Below are 13,890 nucleotides of genomic sequence, written 5' to 3'. Positions count from 1 at the left end.
CAACATCCACGACTTCGTGTTTCTTGCCGGGGATCCCGTATAGTCCAGCACCGTGTTCTGCCGGTAGCGTAAGCCGAGCTGGCAGGTGCTGGGACGTGCGTGGAAGTGACAGGGCTGTGCAGGTGAAGTCCGGCGGCGGCTGGACTTGGGTTGCGCTTCAGTGGTCTCACCTTCCCGCGTGACCAGGTGTCTCTGACACGGCGCCTTCTCGTTTAGGCTCAGTGTTGTGTCTGTTCCTCTGTCTCTTCTCTGCTCACAGCAGTCACGGGACGTGACCTTGTCCACAGCCGATCCTCTGTTTCTCCCTCTCTGTTCTTGCTCCTCCTCCGTCATGCAGCGTCCTCATTCTCTGCCTCTGCGGGCACTTTCCTTCTTGTTTTGTGCCTGTGCAGACACTCTTCAGCACACCTGCCCTTCCAGTGGGAGCGCATTTCGGTGAGTAGAGAGCACGGTCTTCGGAGCCATACTGACCTGGACTCAGCTCCTGTCTTCTCTTGACTTGGCTTTACCTTCAGTCTTTCCCTCGGTCTCTTCTGCCTTTTCAACTGCTTAAAGAAAAATTTCACTTCATTGTTTGATTATTGCTTCAAACTTAATGTGTCTCTGGGGCATTTATGTAGTGTATGTCCAAGTGCTTCTTTCTGACATGACACTTAAGCTATCTAGTAATACCATTTGTTGCGTGACCTGCAAAAGGCTGTTTTGGTATTTCTGTATTTTCTTCTTAATTGGGGAAATGGTTGGAACCAACCTCATTTCTTGATGTAGTGCCTTTTTTCCATGATTATTTTTACATAATGCATAGATGTTTTTAGACTGAGTGTATCATGTGGATGTTTTTCTTTGTTTAACTTACTACTAGTGATCCATCCATCCTAATCGACCAACATGACAGCGTTGCCATTAAGGAATTGGCACAAACTATCATGGAGGAAGGAGTGATCTTAGACACCGTGACCTTATTGTAGAATGGGCTTTGCTGTATAAAATAGTGCTGTGCAACAGAAATACGATGTGAGCAAATTGAGCAGATCTTTCTAGTGGTCATGTTAAAAACTTATAATAAAAATTATAATCAATTTAAAGAATATATATTTCAGTATGTCCAAACTATTAGTATTACAACATGTAAGCAATAGAATTTTCGAGATCTTTGACGTTGTTTTTCCCTAGTAAGTCTTCAGAATCTGGGGTGCATTTTATATTGTACAGCACGTGTCATTTTGGATAATCAGGTGTCAGTTGCCCGGTAACCACATGTGACTAGTAGCTGCTGTGGCAGGTTAAGTAGCGCAGTAGTAAACTCTGGAAGGTTTCACAGAAGCCTTCAGACGGGTTCCCTGCAAATTACAATGGAAAGATGAACTGAGGACCTGATAATCAGAGCACTGTATTTGTTTTCATTTCTGTAAGCTTTGAGGATAGGCAAAAACAAGAGATTAGTTTTTAAATGTACATAGCTTGAGTAAATACTGGCACTCTCTTTTAGTATTAAAAAAAATTCACCCTAATGTGTCATTTCTATCAAAAATGAACTAATTTATGACATTTCCATTTTTAAATTAATGACTTATTTTAAGTGCCGATCAAAGAGTCATTTCAAAGTGATTTTAGAAGTTCTTCATGTAAGATATATTTAATAAGACTTGATTTGTGCTAGGAAATTGAGGATACAAAGTTGAAAAAGACAAGGTCCCTACCCTTCAGGTTCCGAGTGTTCTGGTGTGATTACTTGATTGTGTCACAGTGTGCTCTCAGTTTATGGGGAAAGGATCTTCAACTGGGTGGATCTTTAGGTGTGGTAACGTTGGGATACTCAGGGCTGTGTGTGAGCAGAGAGGTTTGAAGGTCTCTTCGGAAAGAGCTCAGGGCCCAGCACCGCAAAGGAACAGCATTTCAAGTGGTGGGGAGCAGTGTATGTGAGCACACAGCACTGAACAGTGTGTCGTGTGCATCGCAGACAGTTTGGTATCACCAGGAACAGTGTGAGTGGTCCTGAGATTCCGTTGGAAAGGGGTGAGGGCTTCCCCTCCCTTCTTTCCCTTACACTAGAAAATCTTGATCTTGTTTTCTTTTAGAGTGAAAAAGGAGGTATAGGTAAACTTTTAATTTAAGCAGGGCATAACAGATTCACAATTTTGAAAACTTGCTCTAAGTGTGTAGATGATGATTAGGGAGAGGTCAGATCCATAAGCAGGAATTCCATTTAGAAGATAGTGTAATTACCAAGGCAGAGTGGACTGAACTGAACTGTGCAAATAGAAGGAAAAAGGATATATAGGAAGTTGACCCGTTAAGAATTGGTGTCTAGTTGGACGTGTTGGGTCAAGGAGGAGTCATAGTGGTACTAAAGTGGCTGCCTTTACCCAGCTGGTTGAGAAAAAGGGAGACATTTAGATTTTTAAAATGTTTTATTTTAGAGGTGGTGAGTTTTGAGTATTTTTTAGAACGTCTGGCTGTTGAGGTCCCGTGAGACTTGAACATAACATCTTGTAGTTTAAGTTTGGGGTGGGTGATACAGATTTGGGAATCATGGTGGTATTTTATAACATGGGAGTTGGTGTGATCACAGAGGGGAACCATGTGAAATTATAAAAGAAGGAACAGGATGAAATCCCAGGGCACTCCAGCGTTTAGAGGAATTGTAGGGACAGCCAACACAGGAGTGGGAGAGGGAGGCATGGGAGACCTGTGGAGAGATCAGGAGAAAGCTGCCATCGCAGAAGCCAAGGTAAGGGCAACTGTCATGTGGGAGTGGATAGGAATGGAAATGCTGCCACGTGCGGATAAGATAAGGTCAAAAGAGTCACTTTGGATTTCGTAGATCACTGGTAGCCTCATGAAGGCAGTGCCCAGTGAATGGGGGTGTGCAGCCCCCAGGGATCCTAGAACGTGGTTTGTACTGTCCTCAAACTGCAAATGCTTTTCATTAAAATAAAAACAAAAAGTTTGTCAGAAATTCTATGGCCTGTAAAACCGGTTTCCCATGTAAAAGGAATAGATGATTGGTCTGTTTCAAGATGCTTGATTGAGGAAAAAGGAAGGTAGAAAGGCTTATAGCCAGAGAGGACTGATCAAACCTTCAAAAATTAGAAAAAAAGGTTCATATATACAATTTAAAAACAGTCTTGAGATAATCAGCTAATCAAACCATTGAGAACATAAGTGTCAGATACAGACATACATGTATCATCAAATTGGTATGGTTTTAGAACACATTATTTTTCTTATTGTAATATGAGTTCAACTGTGTACCTGGCAAGGCAGTTTATTCTTACATTTATTTTTTGTTTTAGATGGTAAAAGAACTTAAAAAGTGCTATTTTTTTTAGCCTACATTTAGGGATAGATGATATCCATAATTATGTCAATTTTAATACCTTTTTACAAGCTGGCAGTTAATACAGATGACTATAGAATTAGTGTATGAAGTTTTGTATTTGTGTACGAATATGTAGTTTCCATCTTTAATGTTCTCCTTCATACAGTGTTTTCTAGTATTAAAAAATACATTTGATCTGAGTAAAAGTGTGCTTATGCTTACGAAGCATTTAATTTAATTGATCTTAACATTTCTTAATTTTGTCTCTTGACTTACATTGTTAATTTTAAAATATATTTAACATCCAAGTAAAATGGTTACTTTTGCACCTCAAGGCATTTCTCAGTTGATATTTTCCTGTTTGGTTCTTTTCAGCAAGTCTATGTTGAGCATTAAATAGGTGCCCAGCATCATCACTGGTACCAGGGATAGAAAATTAGTAAGAACTGCTTATGGTCTTAGGCAGATATAGACACAAATATGCAAAACTATATGATTAAACTTACTGTAATAAATTTTAGGTTAAATATGTAACAGTGGTTTTACTGAGACTTTCTTCTCATTGGATATCAGCTCAATGTGGATAACCTCAAGTGTCTGAAAGATTTACCATGCAAATTCCCTGCAAGTGATTTTTAAATTGTAAAGTCAGAAAAATATTAAACTCTTATACAACAATTTCATTGTTTTACTGTTAATTATAGCAAAGGAAGATGCAAACTGTGCAGTGTGCGACAGCCCGGGAGACCTCTTAGATCAGTTCTTTTGTACTACTTGTGGTCAGCACTATCATGGAATGTGCCTGGATATAGCGGTTACTCCATTAAAACGTGCAGGTTGGCAATGTCCTGAGTGCAAAGTGTGCCAGAACTGCAAGTAAGTTTTAATTTCAACTCAAAGGTGTGTATCGAGATTAAGAGAGACCCTATTCTTAGGTTCTGAAGGTTTGTGTTAATATGATAAAGATTGTTCATTCTGCAGCTGTATTCATTCCCACTGACTTAGTCATGTTTTAAACAATTACTAGGTATTTATTAACATTATTTTGAAACAAGTCTAAACAAAAACTAATTTCAATAATTTTAAATACCTCTGGTTGCCTAGAAAGTAAATTTCAATTTGCCAAACACTTTAAATGAATGATACTAACAGTTTAGAAGAAATGAGCATTAGAAAATAAAGCGACTATGTTTGAGAGAGACTGGGCGGGGGGGGAGATTTAATAGGAAAATACACCTCTAGTTCCAGAAGGTAGTTATGAGAGTGAAAGGATCGGTGACATGTTTGAATTTCCATTCCAGGAAGAAAAATTTATGCTAAGACTACTTTAAAAAAAAAAAAAACCAAAAACAAACCCCTGTATCTACCTATATACCTACATAAACCTTAGTTGATCTAGTCACCATAATCCTGAAAAGAAGTACAGTTTTCATGCAGCACTTACACGTTGCAGTAGGGTTATCCTTTCCTATTTGTTGTATTTCATCCTTTGGTTATTTCTCCAATCTTTTCTGTGGTTTTTTTTTCCTCCTGCTGCTAATTAGCATGATAATTTGGGGAAGTTATCTGCATCTAGAACAGTCTTCAAATTGTGAACAAGCTGAGGACTTTTCTAACAGGAGAAATTATGCCCACCACTGCCATGATTAGTCTGTTTTATTTGTAATTTAATTTGATAACAGTAAGTGTCAACATCTTACAATTATGTGGAATAAGTAGGACGGTGTGCTTTTATATTTTGGCAAAAATTAAAACACCAGTGAACACTTATTTGGTAGCTTACATCTGTGCCTACTTTCTTGGGAAGGAGTAAGAGAACTTGAAGAAAAACTGCTTTTCCTCTGAGATCTTTCCATGTACCTAAAGAGAGAAAACATGCAATTTTATACATAGAATTGGTTAAACTGAGTAAGAAAGAACTGGAGGCCAACCGACCCATCTTCCTTTTTACATCTGTCTGTCCCCAGGGGTGACTCAGGGTCCTCTCTCAGCTCTTCTTCTTGCACTCCCCAGTTTTTCTTTCCCCTCCTCTTGAGTTAAATTCTTAGTCTCTGAGAGTGGTCAATAGCCAGCAGTCAATGCAGAGCTCATGCTGTAGGCCAGGGGCCCAATCTTTGGGGGCACGGGAGTGTTCAGGTAAAGAGTTTAGGTTTTTGATTACAGTTCTTAATAACTAGTACAAGATGATTCTTATACCTGTTTACTTAGCACTAATGTTTACGGGATATTCTAAGCTCTTCAGCCAGAATTATATTTAATTCTCAGTGTCTTTATTGTTCACATTTTATTCCTGAAACCAAGAGGACTGAGCTTATTTTGTTCAGGAATCACACAGCTAGATAAACAGCAGTCTGAATACAGATACAGGTCTGATGCCAAAGTCGGTCCTCTTTTTATGACAGTGTCTTTCCAATTCCTGATGACAAGACAAGATTTGTTCCTTCCCATGCAGCGTCACCTGTCAGTTACAGCTCCTTCCCCTAAAAAGGATGTTTATGGAGATATTTAAAAAGTAAAGGTCAGAGTCATTCATCTTGCCTTACCCCTCCTTCTTTGCAGGAGTCCTAACCTGGCTAAAGCAGGTTCACCATAGGTGAGCATGCAGTAAGGATAATCCTGCAGGTACCATAGGAGGATGGCTGTCTCATCGTTTAGGGGGTTACCTCTGTCATTATCTGGGCATAGACAAAACAGACACTGAGGTATTGATGAACTGGGCAGTTCCTAGGATTGACTCTTCTCATGATTACTTATGTTATAAACATAAGTTTAAAGATAAGGCATCATTAATGCTATCTTATTTTTTAGACAATCGGGAGAAGATAGCAAGATGCTAGTGTGTGATACGTGTGACAAAGGGTATCATACTTTTTGTCTTCAACCAGTTATGAAATCAGTACCAACCAATGGCTGGAAATGCAAAGTAAGTTGTTTATTTTTCTTAAAAAAATATCACCTGTATTCTTTTTATATAGAGCAGACAAATCGGATACCTATTCAAATCTATACATTATCAACTTTTTAAAAAACAGCTTTGTTGATGTATAATTGATATTCAGTAAAGTGCAGGTATTTAAAGTTTGTAATTTAATTTGACACGTGTACATTTATGAAACCATCATCACCTTCGAGATAATGACCAAATTCATCACCCCCGAAAGTTCCGTGGTGCTCTTTGGGACCCTCTTTTCCAACTGGTCACCCATTCCCACCTCCCTGCCTTGTCTTCCAGGCAGTCTGCTTTCACTCTCCATCAATTAATTTGCATTTTCTGGAGTTTTATATAAATGACATCATATAGTATATGCTCTTTTTTGCGGGGGGCCCTAGCTTTTTAAACTCAGGATGATTATTTTGAAAATCAGCCATATTTTTGTGCATACCATTGGTGATTCCTTTTCATTGCCAAGCAGTGGCCGTACCACAAATTGTTCATTAGATAACTTGTTGGTGAACATTTGGTCATTTACAATTTTAAGCTATTATGAAAAATGCTGTTATGAACATGGTAACATATGTGTGGGGCTTCATGGCTTAGAAACTGGTTTTGAATGATTTATCTTTCATCTTCTCAGAAGCTCTCGGAAATGTAGTGGCTCCGTGAGGATGCCAAAACACAGAGCGGTAGTTTTAAAATCCATTAATGAAAAACCCAGAACTAAAATACACTACATTTTGGTGATTATGTAGTGATTTTGTATGTACATCACATTTTTATGTGTAAATACACTTGTATTAAATATCTAGAATCATTATATATGCATATGTATATTGTCCCTCCCCTGTGGTGGTTTTAGTGATTATTTACTTAGTTATTTTATAGATGCTGTTTAAAGATTCTCTTGGTTTTGAGGGAGGCGTGTAGACATTCTTCCCTTTTTTTCATTGCTTACGGTATCAGTCTTTCTGTTGGTGTGACACTTTTAAGATGTATTTTCAGTTACTTTTAATTTTTTCTGGATATTCTTTTAGTCAGTGATTCTCCCTTCTTCCATCTATTTTGTTATTTGCATCTTTATGACCTTGTGTTGTTCTATGCTGGTGTCTTTATGCTTCCCGAGGAATTTACTGAGGCTCTGTCATCCGTATCTCCAAACCCTGTGGGTCGGATGACAGCTTTACCTACTGGGCAGAGTTATTAGCACATCACCAGCTGAACAGGACCATATTTTAGAAGTATTTGTCCCTGGAAGCACAGAGTATTTAAACTCTTAAAGTGAAAGTAGAAGAATAAAACAGACTTCTCTTTAATTCTCAACTGAATAAAACTAATGTTTTTTCCTGTTTGGAAGATGTTTACAAACTATTTACTATGACTTTCCTTTAAATGTTCTCTAGGATGGATCCATCATAAAAGTAGTTCATGAGCTTCCTTTGAAATTTGTGTAGGCAAACTGATAAATTCTAGATGAGGGCTGGTGAGGCCCTAGTGGTTAATTGTCCAAGTTTCCTTATTTGTAAAAGCAGAAAAGGGACTAAAACTCTAAAACTCAGGTTTCCTGTCTTACAGTGTATTATCCTATGTATGATGCTCTCTCCCTATGCTGTCATACTATACTGAGTAGCAGGGCTTTTCTATATATTTATTATTGTTATTAAAGATTTTATTTATTTGACAGAGACAGTGTCGAGAGAGGGAACACAAGCAGGGTAGGGGAAGACGGGGAGAAGCAGGCTTCCCGCCAAGCAGGAAGCCCAGCGCGGGGCTCAATCCCAGGACCCTGGGATTATGACCTGAGCCACTCAGGTGCCCCAGCTTTTCTCTTTAGATTAATTAAGAAATATTTCTTGATCAAATTTTCTTTTTTTATTAGGATGTAGATATAAAGCCTCTAGATTCATAGGCTGTCTCTGTACACCCCCCAGGTTGAGCTGGTTGTGTTTTGTTTTTAATATCTAAATTTTATAGAACAGACATGAAACTTGACATAAGCTCTTTTATCTTCAATAATTACACGGACTTTTAAAAAATAAAACTAAATAGAATTTACAAAGTAATTAGTAATTTCAGCTGACACACAGTTTTTCTTTGAGACTAAATTACCAAGATTGGGTTTAATAGAAAGGTATTTTCTCAGGTCTAGTTCAGTGCATAAGCTCTTCCTTTGGCTTTAATGATGCCGATACAGATGAATGCCTTCTGTATTTGTATAAAAATAGTATTGATAATGCCATGACCTTGTTTACTAGTTCAGAATAATCAGACCTCAAAGTGCCAGCAAGCAGTCCTTCGACGTTAGACGTAATGAAGTGTAACTCAGTTAAGTCCAGTTTTTTGGTCACGAGTGCACCGTCGTGGTACGGCTGAAATCTGTGCGAAATGGGGGGATCAATCCAGTCATTCCTAAAATACGGAACATTAGTTCCTCACTTTAAGTTACTGGTATGTTGTTTGCCCTTTACCTGTTGTCAGTCGATGTGTATCCAGCATCCTCCGCTGGCCCGTGGAGGCTGCATCGTTCCCCGTGCCGTCCATCTTTTTACCATAATTTTAGTGTGAAATCTTGCATCTTTTGTACACCCTTGACGGCACTTGGGGCTAACATGATAAATGCAGATGCTAAATGCGGATATTAAAATCCGCACTGTGGTACCCTTGGAGGTCGGCTAAATTTTAATTTTTTTAATGCTAGCATTTCTATGGAAACTTCCCACTTTTCAGAAAACAGACTGCATCTGTGATCTCTGCGTCCCCTCCCCGCCCCCTGCGCCGAAACGCGCTCCCGTTACCTGTGCACCGCCCTTCTGGGGACTTGGCGGGGGGAGTCAGAGAGGTGGGGTGGAGTGGGGAGCCTGAAATGGTCCCTGGAGCCCAGGGGCAGGGGTCAGCCTCCAGGTGGGCGCTTCCTGGGCTGCTGGGGTTGCAGGCGTGAGGTGGCGCCCGCCCGAGGCTTCCTCCAGAAGCTGGGAGGCGGGAGGGAAGCGCTGGCCGAGGCGGGGGCGGGTGGTCTGCTGTCCTAGGAAGGTCCTGGAAAGGGGGCGAGCTCCCCTGGAGGACCCCGAGGGTGGGGTGCGGGTGACGGGGTGGAAGGAGACGCCGAGGGAGCCGAGCACCAGTGCCGATGCGCCGACACCCCGACTGCGGGGCACCTGGAACTCGCGGCGCTCGCCTGGTTCTGGCGCGGCGGGCGGGGAGTTCGGCGCTGCCGCGGCCGGAGGGTGGGGTCTGCAGGGGCGGGGCCTTCTGCCCGGGAGCGCGAGCGGGCGGACACCGCGCTCAGGTGCGGCTCCGGGGAGGCGGGGCCTGCGGGCCGCGCGCTCAGGTGCGGCTCCGGGGAGGCGGGGCCTGCGGGCCGCGCGCTCAGGTGCGGCTCCGGGGAGGCGGGGCCTGCGGGCGGGCCGGGTGCTGCTGCCGCCGGCCTCCCTGCGGTTCCGGTTCCTTCCCAACCGCGGGCCGGCGCCAGCTCAGCGCGGTGTCTCGTCGTTCTTGGCGGCGGCGGGAGAGTCCGGGGTCGGCAGACTTGTGCGTTTGTGCTTCCACCTCCTCCACGCACCTTGACTTGACTTTTTTCTTCTCTGAAATAGAAAGTTGAATTCGTAATTCGTTTTTCTTACTTTCTTGAGGAAGAAAGTATATTTTTTAAGACTATAAATTTACCTTTGATTATAGCTTTGGCTGCAACCAAATATGTTGTATTTGTAACTATCTCTGTGTGCATCTGACCTAATCACTGTATCTTTTGGTTTTGAAGTTGTGCTTAAGCGTGTTAACTTCTGCTTTAAGTGTATTTAACCCAATAATTATTTTCTTTTTCACAAAGATTTTGATACTTGAAGTAGTGTCTTTAACGTGTAATATTTGTGTTGAAGTCCTTTTTATTTTTTGACCAGCTAAATTCTGCAACGTATTAGGATGTACAAGAAATTGACCACTGCAGTTTTCCTGTTTCTCCTTGTGTTTTACTTTTTCTTTTGTAAACAATACTAATATTTTTTTATTGTTATTTAGCAGGTAAGTCAGGTCAGTGTTGGTATGTTGTGCTTTTGAGTTTTTATTAGTGTAAAGCTACTCCATTGTGTAATGCCTTTCGGGAGCGGGTGGCGGGGGGAGCCATCTGTTTTTGTTTGTCGGACAATATGGCCTCATAGGGCTTTTGGTTACCAACTGAATGTGATATATTCACATCTTTCTTATTTTGGATCTTTCTGTGTCGTTTTAATTTTTTTTTGAAAGGTTTAATAGCATTAACTATTTATTTATTTATTTAGCATTAACTATTTAGATTAATGGTTGCAATTGAAATGCTTGCTATTTTAAGACAAATTAGTTCTTTTGATTTCCTTTCTGTGTTTCTGTTCCTTTTATTTTCTGCAGTGACTTGCAATTAAGAATCTTATTTTGTGGATGTTAAGTTATAGGTGTTGAAAGTATTAATATTTTCTTCCCCCACTTGCCAGTGAAAATGGAGAAATGAGCAATTTCCTTTTCTTTTTTTTCTCTTTGTTTTAAATCAACTGAGACTGTAAACCTTCTCACTTTTTCCTTGCAAAAAAAAAAAAAAAGTATTTTCTATATAAGTTCCAATCTTATTTAATTCCCAGTCTTTCGGATTCTTGGTTATGTTCCATTAAGGAATAGTAGTTTTTCTGAACTCCTAGATATCTGAAAGAGACTGTTGTCTTTAGACAACAATAAGAACTTGATTTGGTATCGTTTTGTTTTACAACTTTTTCTTTTTTAGGCTGTGGGGACTACCCCCCTCCCCCACCATTTTCTCAGTTTGTGGTATCACATAAGAAAAATCTTACGCTTTTTTTTTTTTTTTAAATGTTCATTTAACTGCAATCCTTTTTTCTACTTAAGGGCTTTGGGATCTGTGTTTTTGTCAGTTCTTTGAATTTGCTTCCAGATCGTCTCTGATTGTGGTTCTACTGTAATTAGTGTTCCCTGGAACATGCTGACCCCTGTCAGTCTCTAGTCAGGCCTCCCAAAAAGGTCTAAAGAAGTGTTGGTTAACGTTGCTTTTGCTTTTTCTTCTTCTTCTTCTTTTTTAAATACTTGCCATCTACACAGTCTCTTAAATAATGTTTAGTAACATCTAGATAACTTTGTTTCCTGCTTTTAATTTGTTATCTTGGGAAAATGTCTTCAGAATTCTGAGTTTATTTCTTGACGTTTTCTTTTATCTTTTGTCTTGCTCTCTGTCATAGTCTGCTGTGCTCTTTTGCAGTGACTGAATATGTATAATATTGCCAAGAATACAACTGGATAGTGTTTTTTAAAAAATTCTGTTCTGTCGAGGTATATAATATTGGTAGAAGACTAGGCTGTGGAGTGAGATCTCCACTTTTCCATTTACTAAATACAGGATCTTTGGCAAATTATTTGACTTCCTTAAGCCATTTTTTTCCTTGTAGAGAATGTTACTAGAACTTACTTCACAGGGGTGTTGGCTTTACTGAGTTGATGCCTGTAAGGTATCCGCTGTAATGTCTAAATTAAGTCCCCAAAGAATTACCCTGGAGTTTTTCATAGGAAGGCTTATTCACTGAGTAACTTGAAGAATGATCCTCTTCCTCTACTGTTAAATTCTTTCATAGATGTCTATAGTCTTTAGTCATAATTCGTTCATTTATTTAACATTTCAAGGCCATCTGTGTGTCATACACCGGGGAGGGGCCAGAGAGGCACATGGGCAAATAGGTCTGCCTTCATGGGGGTGTCAGACTAGTGAGGCTGTTCACACTGAAGTAAGGGTAATCCTTTCAGGAACTTTGTTTTATACCATTGTCAGGTAGGTTTCTTTTTCCTGTTTCTCTGTCAAGGATGCTTGTGTGTTGGTATATATCACGAATTTTTTGAAAAATAATTTCAAATTTTAGAAGTTGAAAAAATAAAAATACCCATATGCCATTTACCTTTATCTTTGTTAGGATTTCATTGTCATTGTGTGTACCCCTTTTCTCTCTCCTCCTTCTCTCCCATCTCTGTTTTTTTGCCCTGAACCATTGAGGGTAAGTTCCATATACTGTGTCCTCTTCAGCCTTAAACACTTCAGTGGGATAGGATGTTCTTACATAATCACAGTGCTGTTACCAACTTAATATGTTTACATCAATGTAAGTACTTTCATCTAACCTGTTATCCATATTTCAGTTTCGTCACTTGATCTGACATCCCGTATAGCATTCCCTGCCACCCATGTAGGTTCCAAGATCTGCTCTAGGGTAAACTTTTATATCTAGTTCTCACTTTGGACTCTTTTAATCTGGAAAATTTCCTGAATCCTACTCTTGTCTTTTTGATGCTGACATTTTTTGAAGAATAACGTTCTTCCCCAGATATCTGGGTTTTTTTCTGCCAAATAGAACTTTTCTTACTTTGTCTTTGTCTGCTACTTCTTTACAGTTTTATGGAGTTTTGCCGTGTTGGCCAGAAAACTGCCAGACGATGAAGTGCCCTTGTCAGGGTGCCTCTCATCTCACCCTCATACGTGATGGGCTTTCTGATAATTTGGTCATGCTGTTGTCAAATTGCTCCAGTTTTTTTTCCCCTCTCTTGTAATTAATGGAACATTATATGATATTTAAGAAGATACTTAAGATACTATATTAAGAAGATATTTAAGACCTTGTGAATATCTTGCTTCTCAAAATGTGCATTTTTTTTTCATAATTTCGGACTCCAAGCCATTTGGAGTGGGTCATGAGATAGTTCTTGAGTTTGAATTCTTGCTTTTAGTTCCCAAGCTACCTACAAGCAAATGAAGTAGTTAGAAGCACCGGTTTGTTTTCACAATCCAAAGTTCAATAGACTTATCCCCGCATAAGCTATTCTCTCTGTAAGCTACTTCCTGATTCTGGGGTATGTTTCTTTTTTGAAGTTTGGATTGCTGTGTTCTTGGTTTTCTTCCTTCCCTATTTATGTTTTCTTGGATGTCTCTAGTCCCTATTTACATTTTCCTGGAGGTTTTAGTGCAAATTGAATGATGTCTCATCAGATGTTCAAAACACACTGCTTTTTCAAAAACATATACCCTAAATTAGTGTCACGAAAATTAAAGCTTAATGTATAATGTACAAATGTTTCATTGATTTCAGAAAGGTTCACACCAGAACTGCAATACAAATGCATAACAGACTTTCTGTTTTCATTTTTTCTGGTGTTTAGAATTGCAGAATATGTGTAGAATGTGGCACACGATCTAGTTCTCAGTGGCACCACAATTGCTTGGTATGTGACAGTTGTTACCAACAACAGGATAACTTATGTCCTTTCTGTGGGAAGTGCTACCATCCAGAATTGCAGAAAGACATGCTTCATTGTAATATGTGCAAAAGGTAAGAAGATACAGTTCTTCCATTGAGTTTTTGGTCAGTTCTCCTATCCATGTGATCATCTGCACTACCGTGTCTCTTTGAGTTCCAAGCTTTTATCACTCTAATGATCCTTTGGGTACATAGTGCTGTTAAAGATGAAATTAAATTACATATTTATGAGTCTGAAAGGCATCAGGAAGTGAATAGTCAAAAGACCAAAAATGAGTAAAGGGAAATGTAAGGAGGAAATGGTTTAAAAATAAGGCAGTAAAAATTTGTGAACACCTTCAATGACCTCTGAAAATGCC

The 13,890-nt window shown here is 39.7% G+C and overlaps 1 protein-coding gene across 10 annotated transcripts in view; it reads left to right on the top strand.

Annotated features, from left to right (window-relative positions):
• KMT2C (lysine methyltransferase 2C) overlaps window positions 1-13,890 on the top strand; it is a 273,727-nt gene that overhangs the window by 152,946 nt on the left and 106,891 nt on the right. For all 10 annotated transcript variants that reach the window (XM_080818342.1, XM_080818343.1, XM_080818351.1 and 7 more), the window contains 3 exons: window positions 4,027-4,198; window positions 6,131-6,245; window positions 13,434-13,603. In XM_080818342.1, coding sequence (XP_080674468.1) covers window positions 4,027-4,198; window positions 6,131-6,245; window positions 13,434-13,603 — 457 coding nt within the window. The remainder of the gene's footprint in view (window positions 1-4,026; window positions 4,199-6,130; window positions 6,246-13,433; window positions 13,604-13,890) is intronic.

Source organism: Martes martes (genome assembly GCF_963455335.1).
Source record: "Martes martes genome assembly, chromosome: 11".
Classification (NCBI taxonomy): domain Eukaryota; kingdom Metazoa; phylum Chordata; class Mammalia; order Carnivora; family Mustelidae; genus Martes; species Martes martes.
Note: the sequence above shows the minus strand (reverse complement) of the source record. Positions and strands in the feature narration are given on the sequence as shown.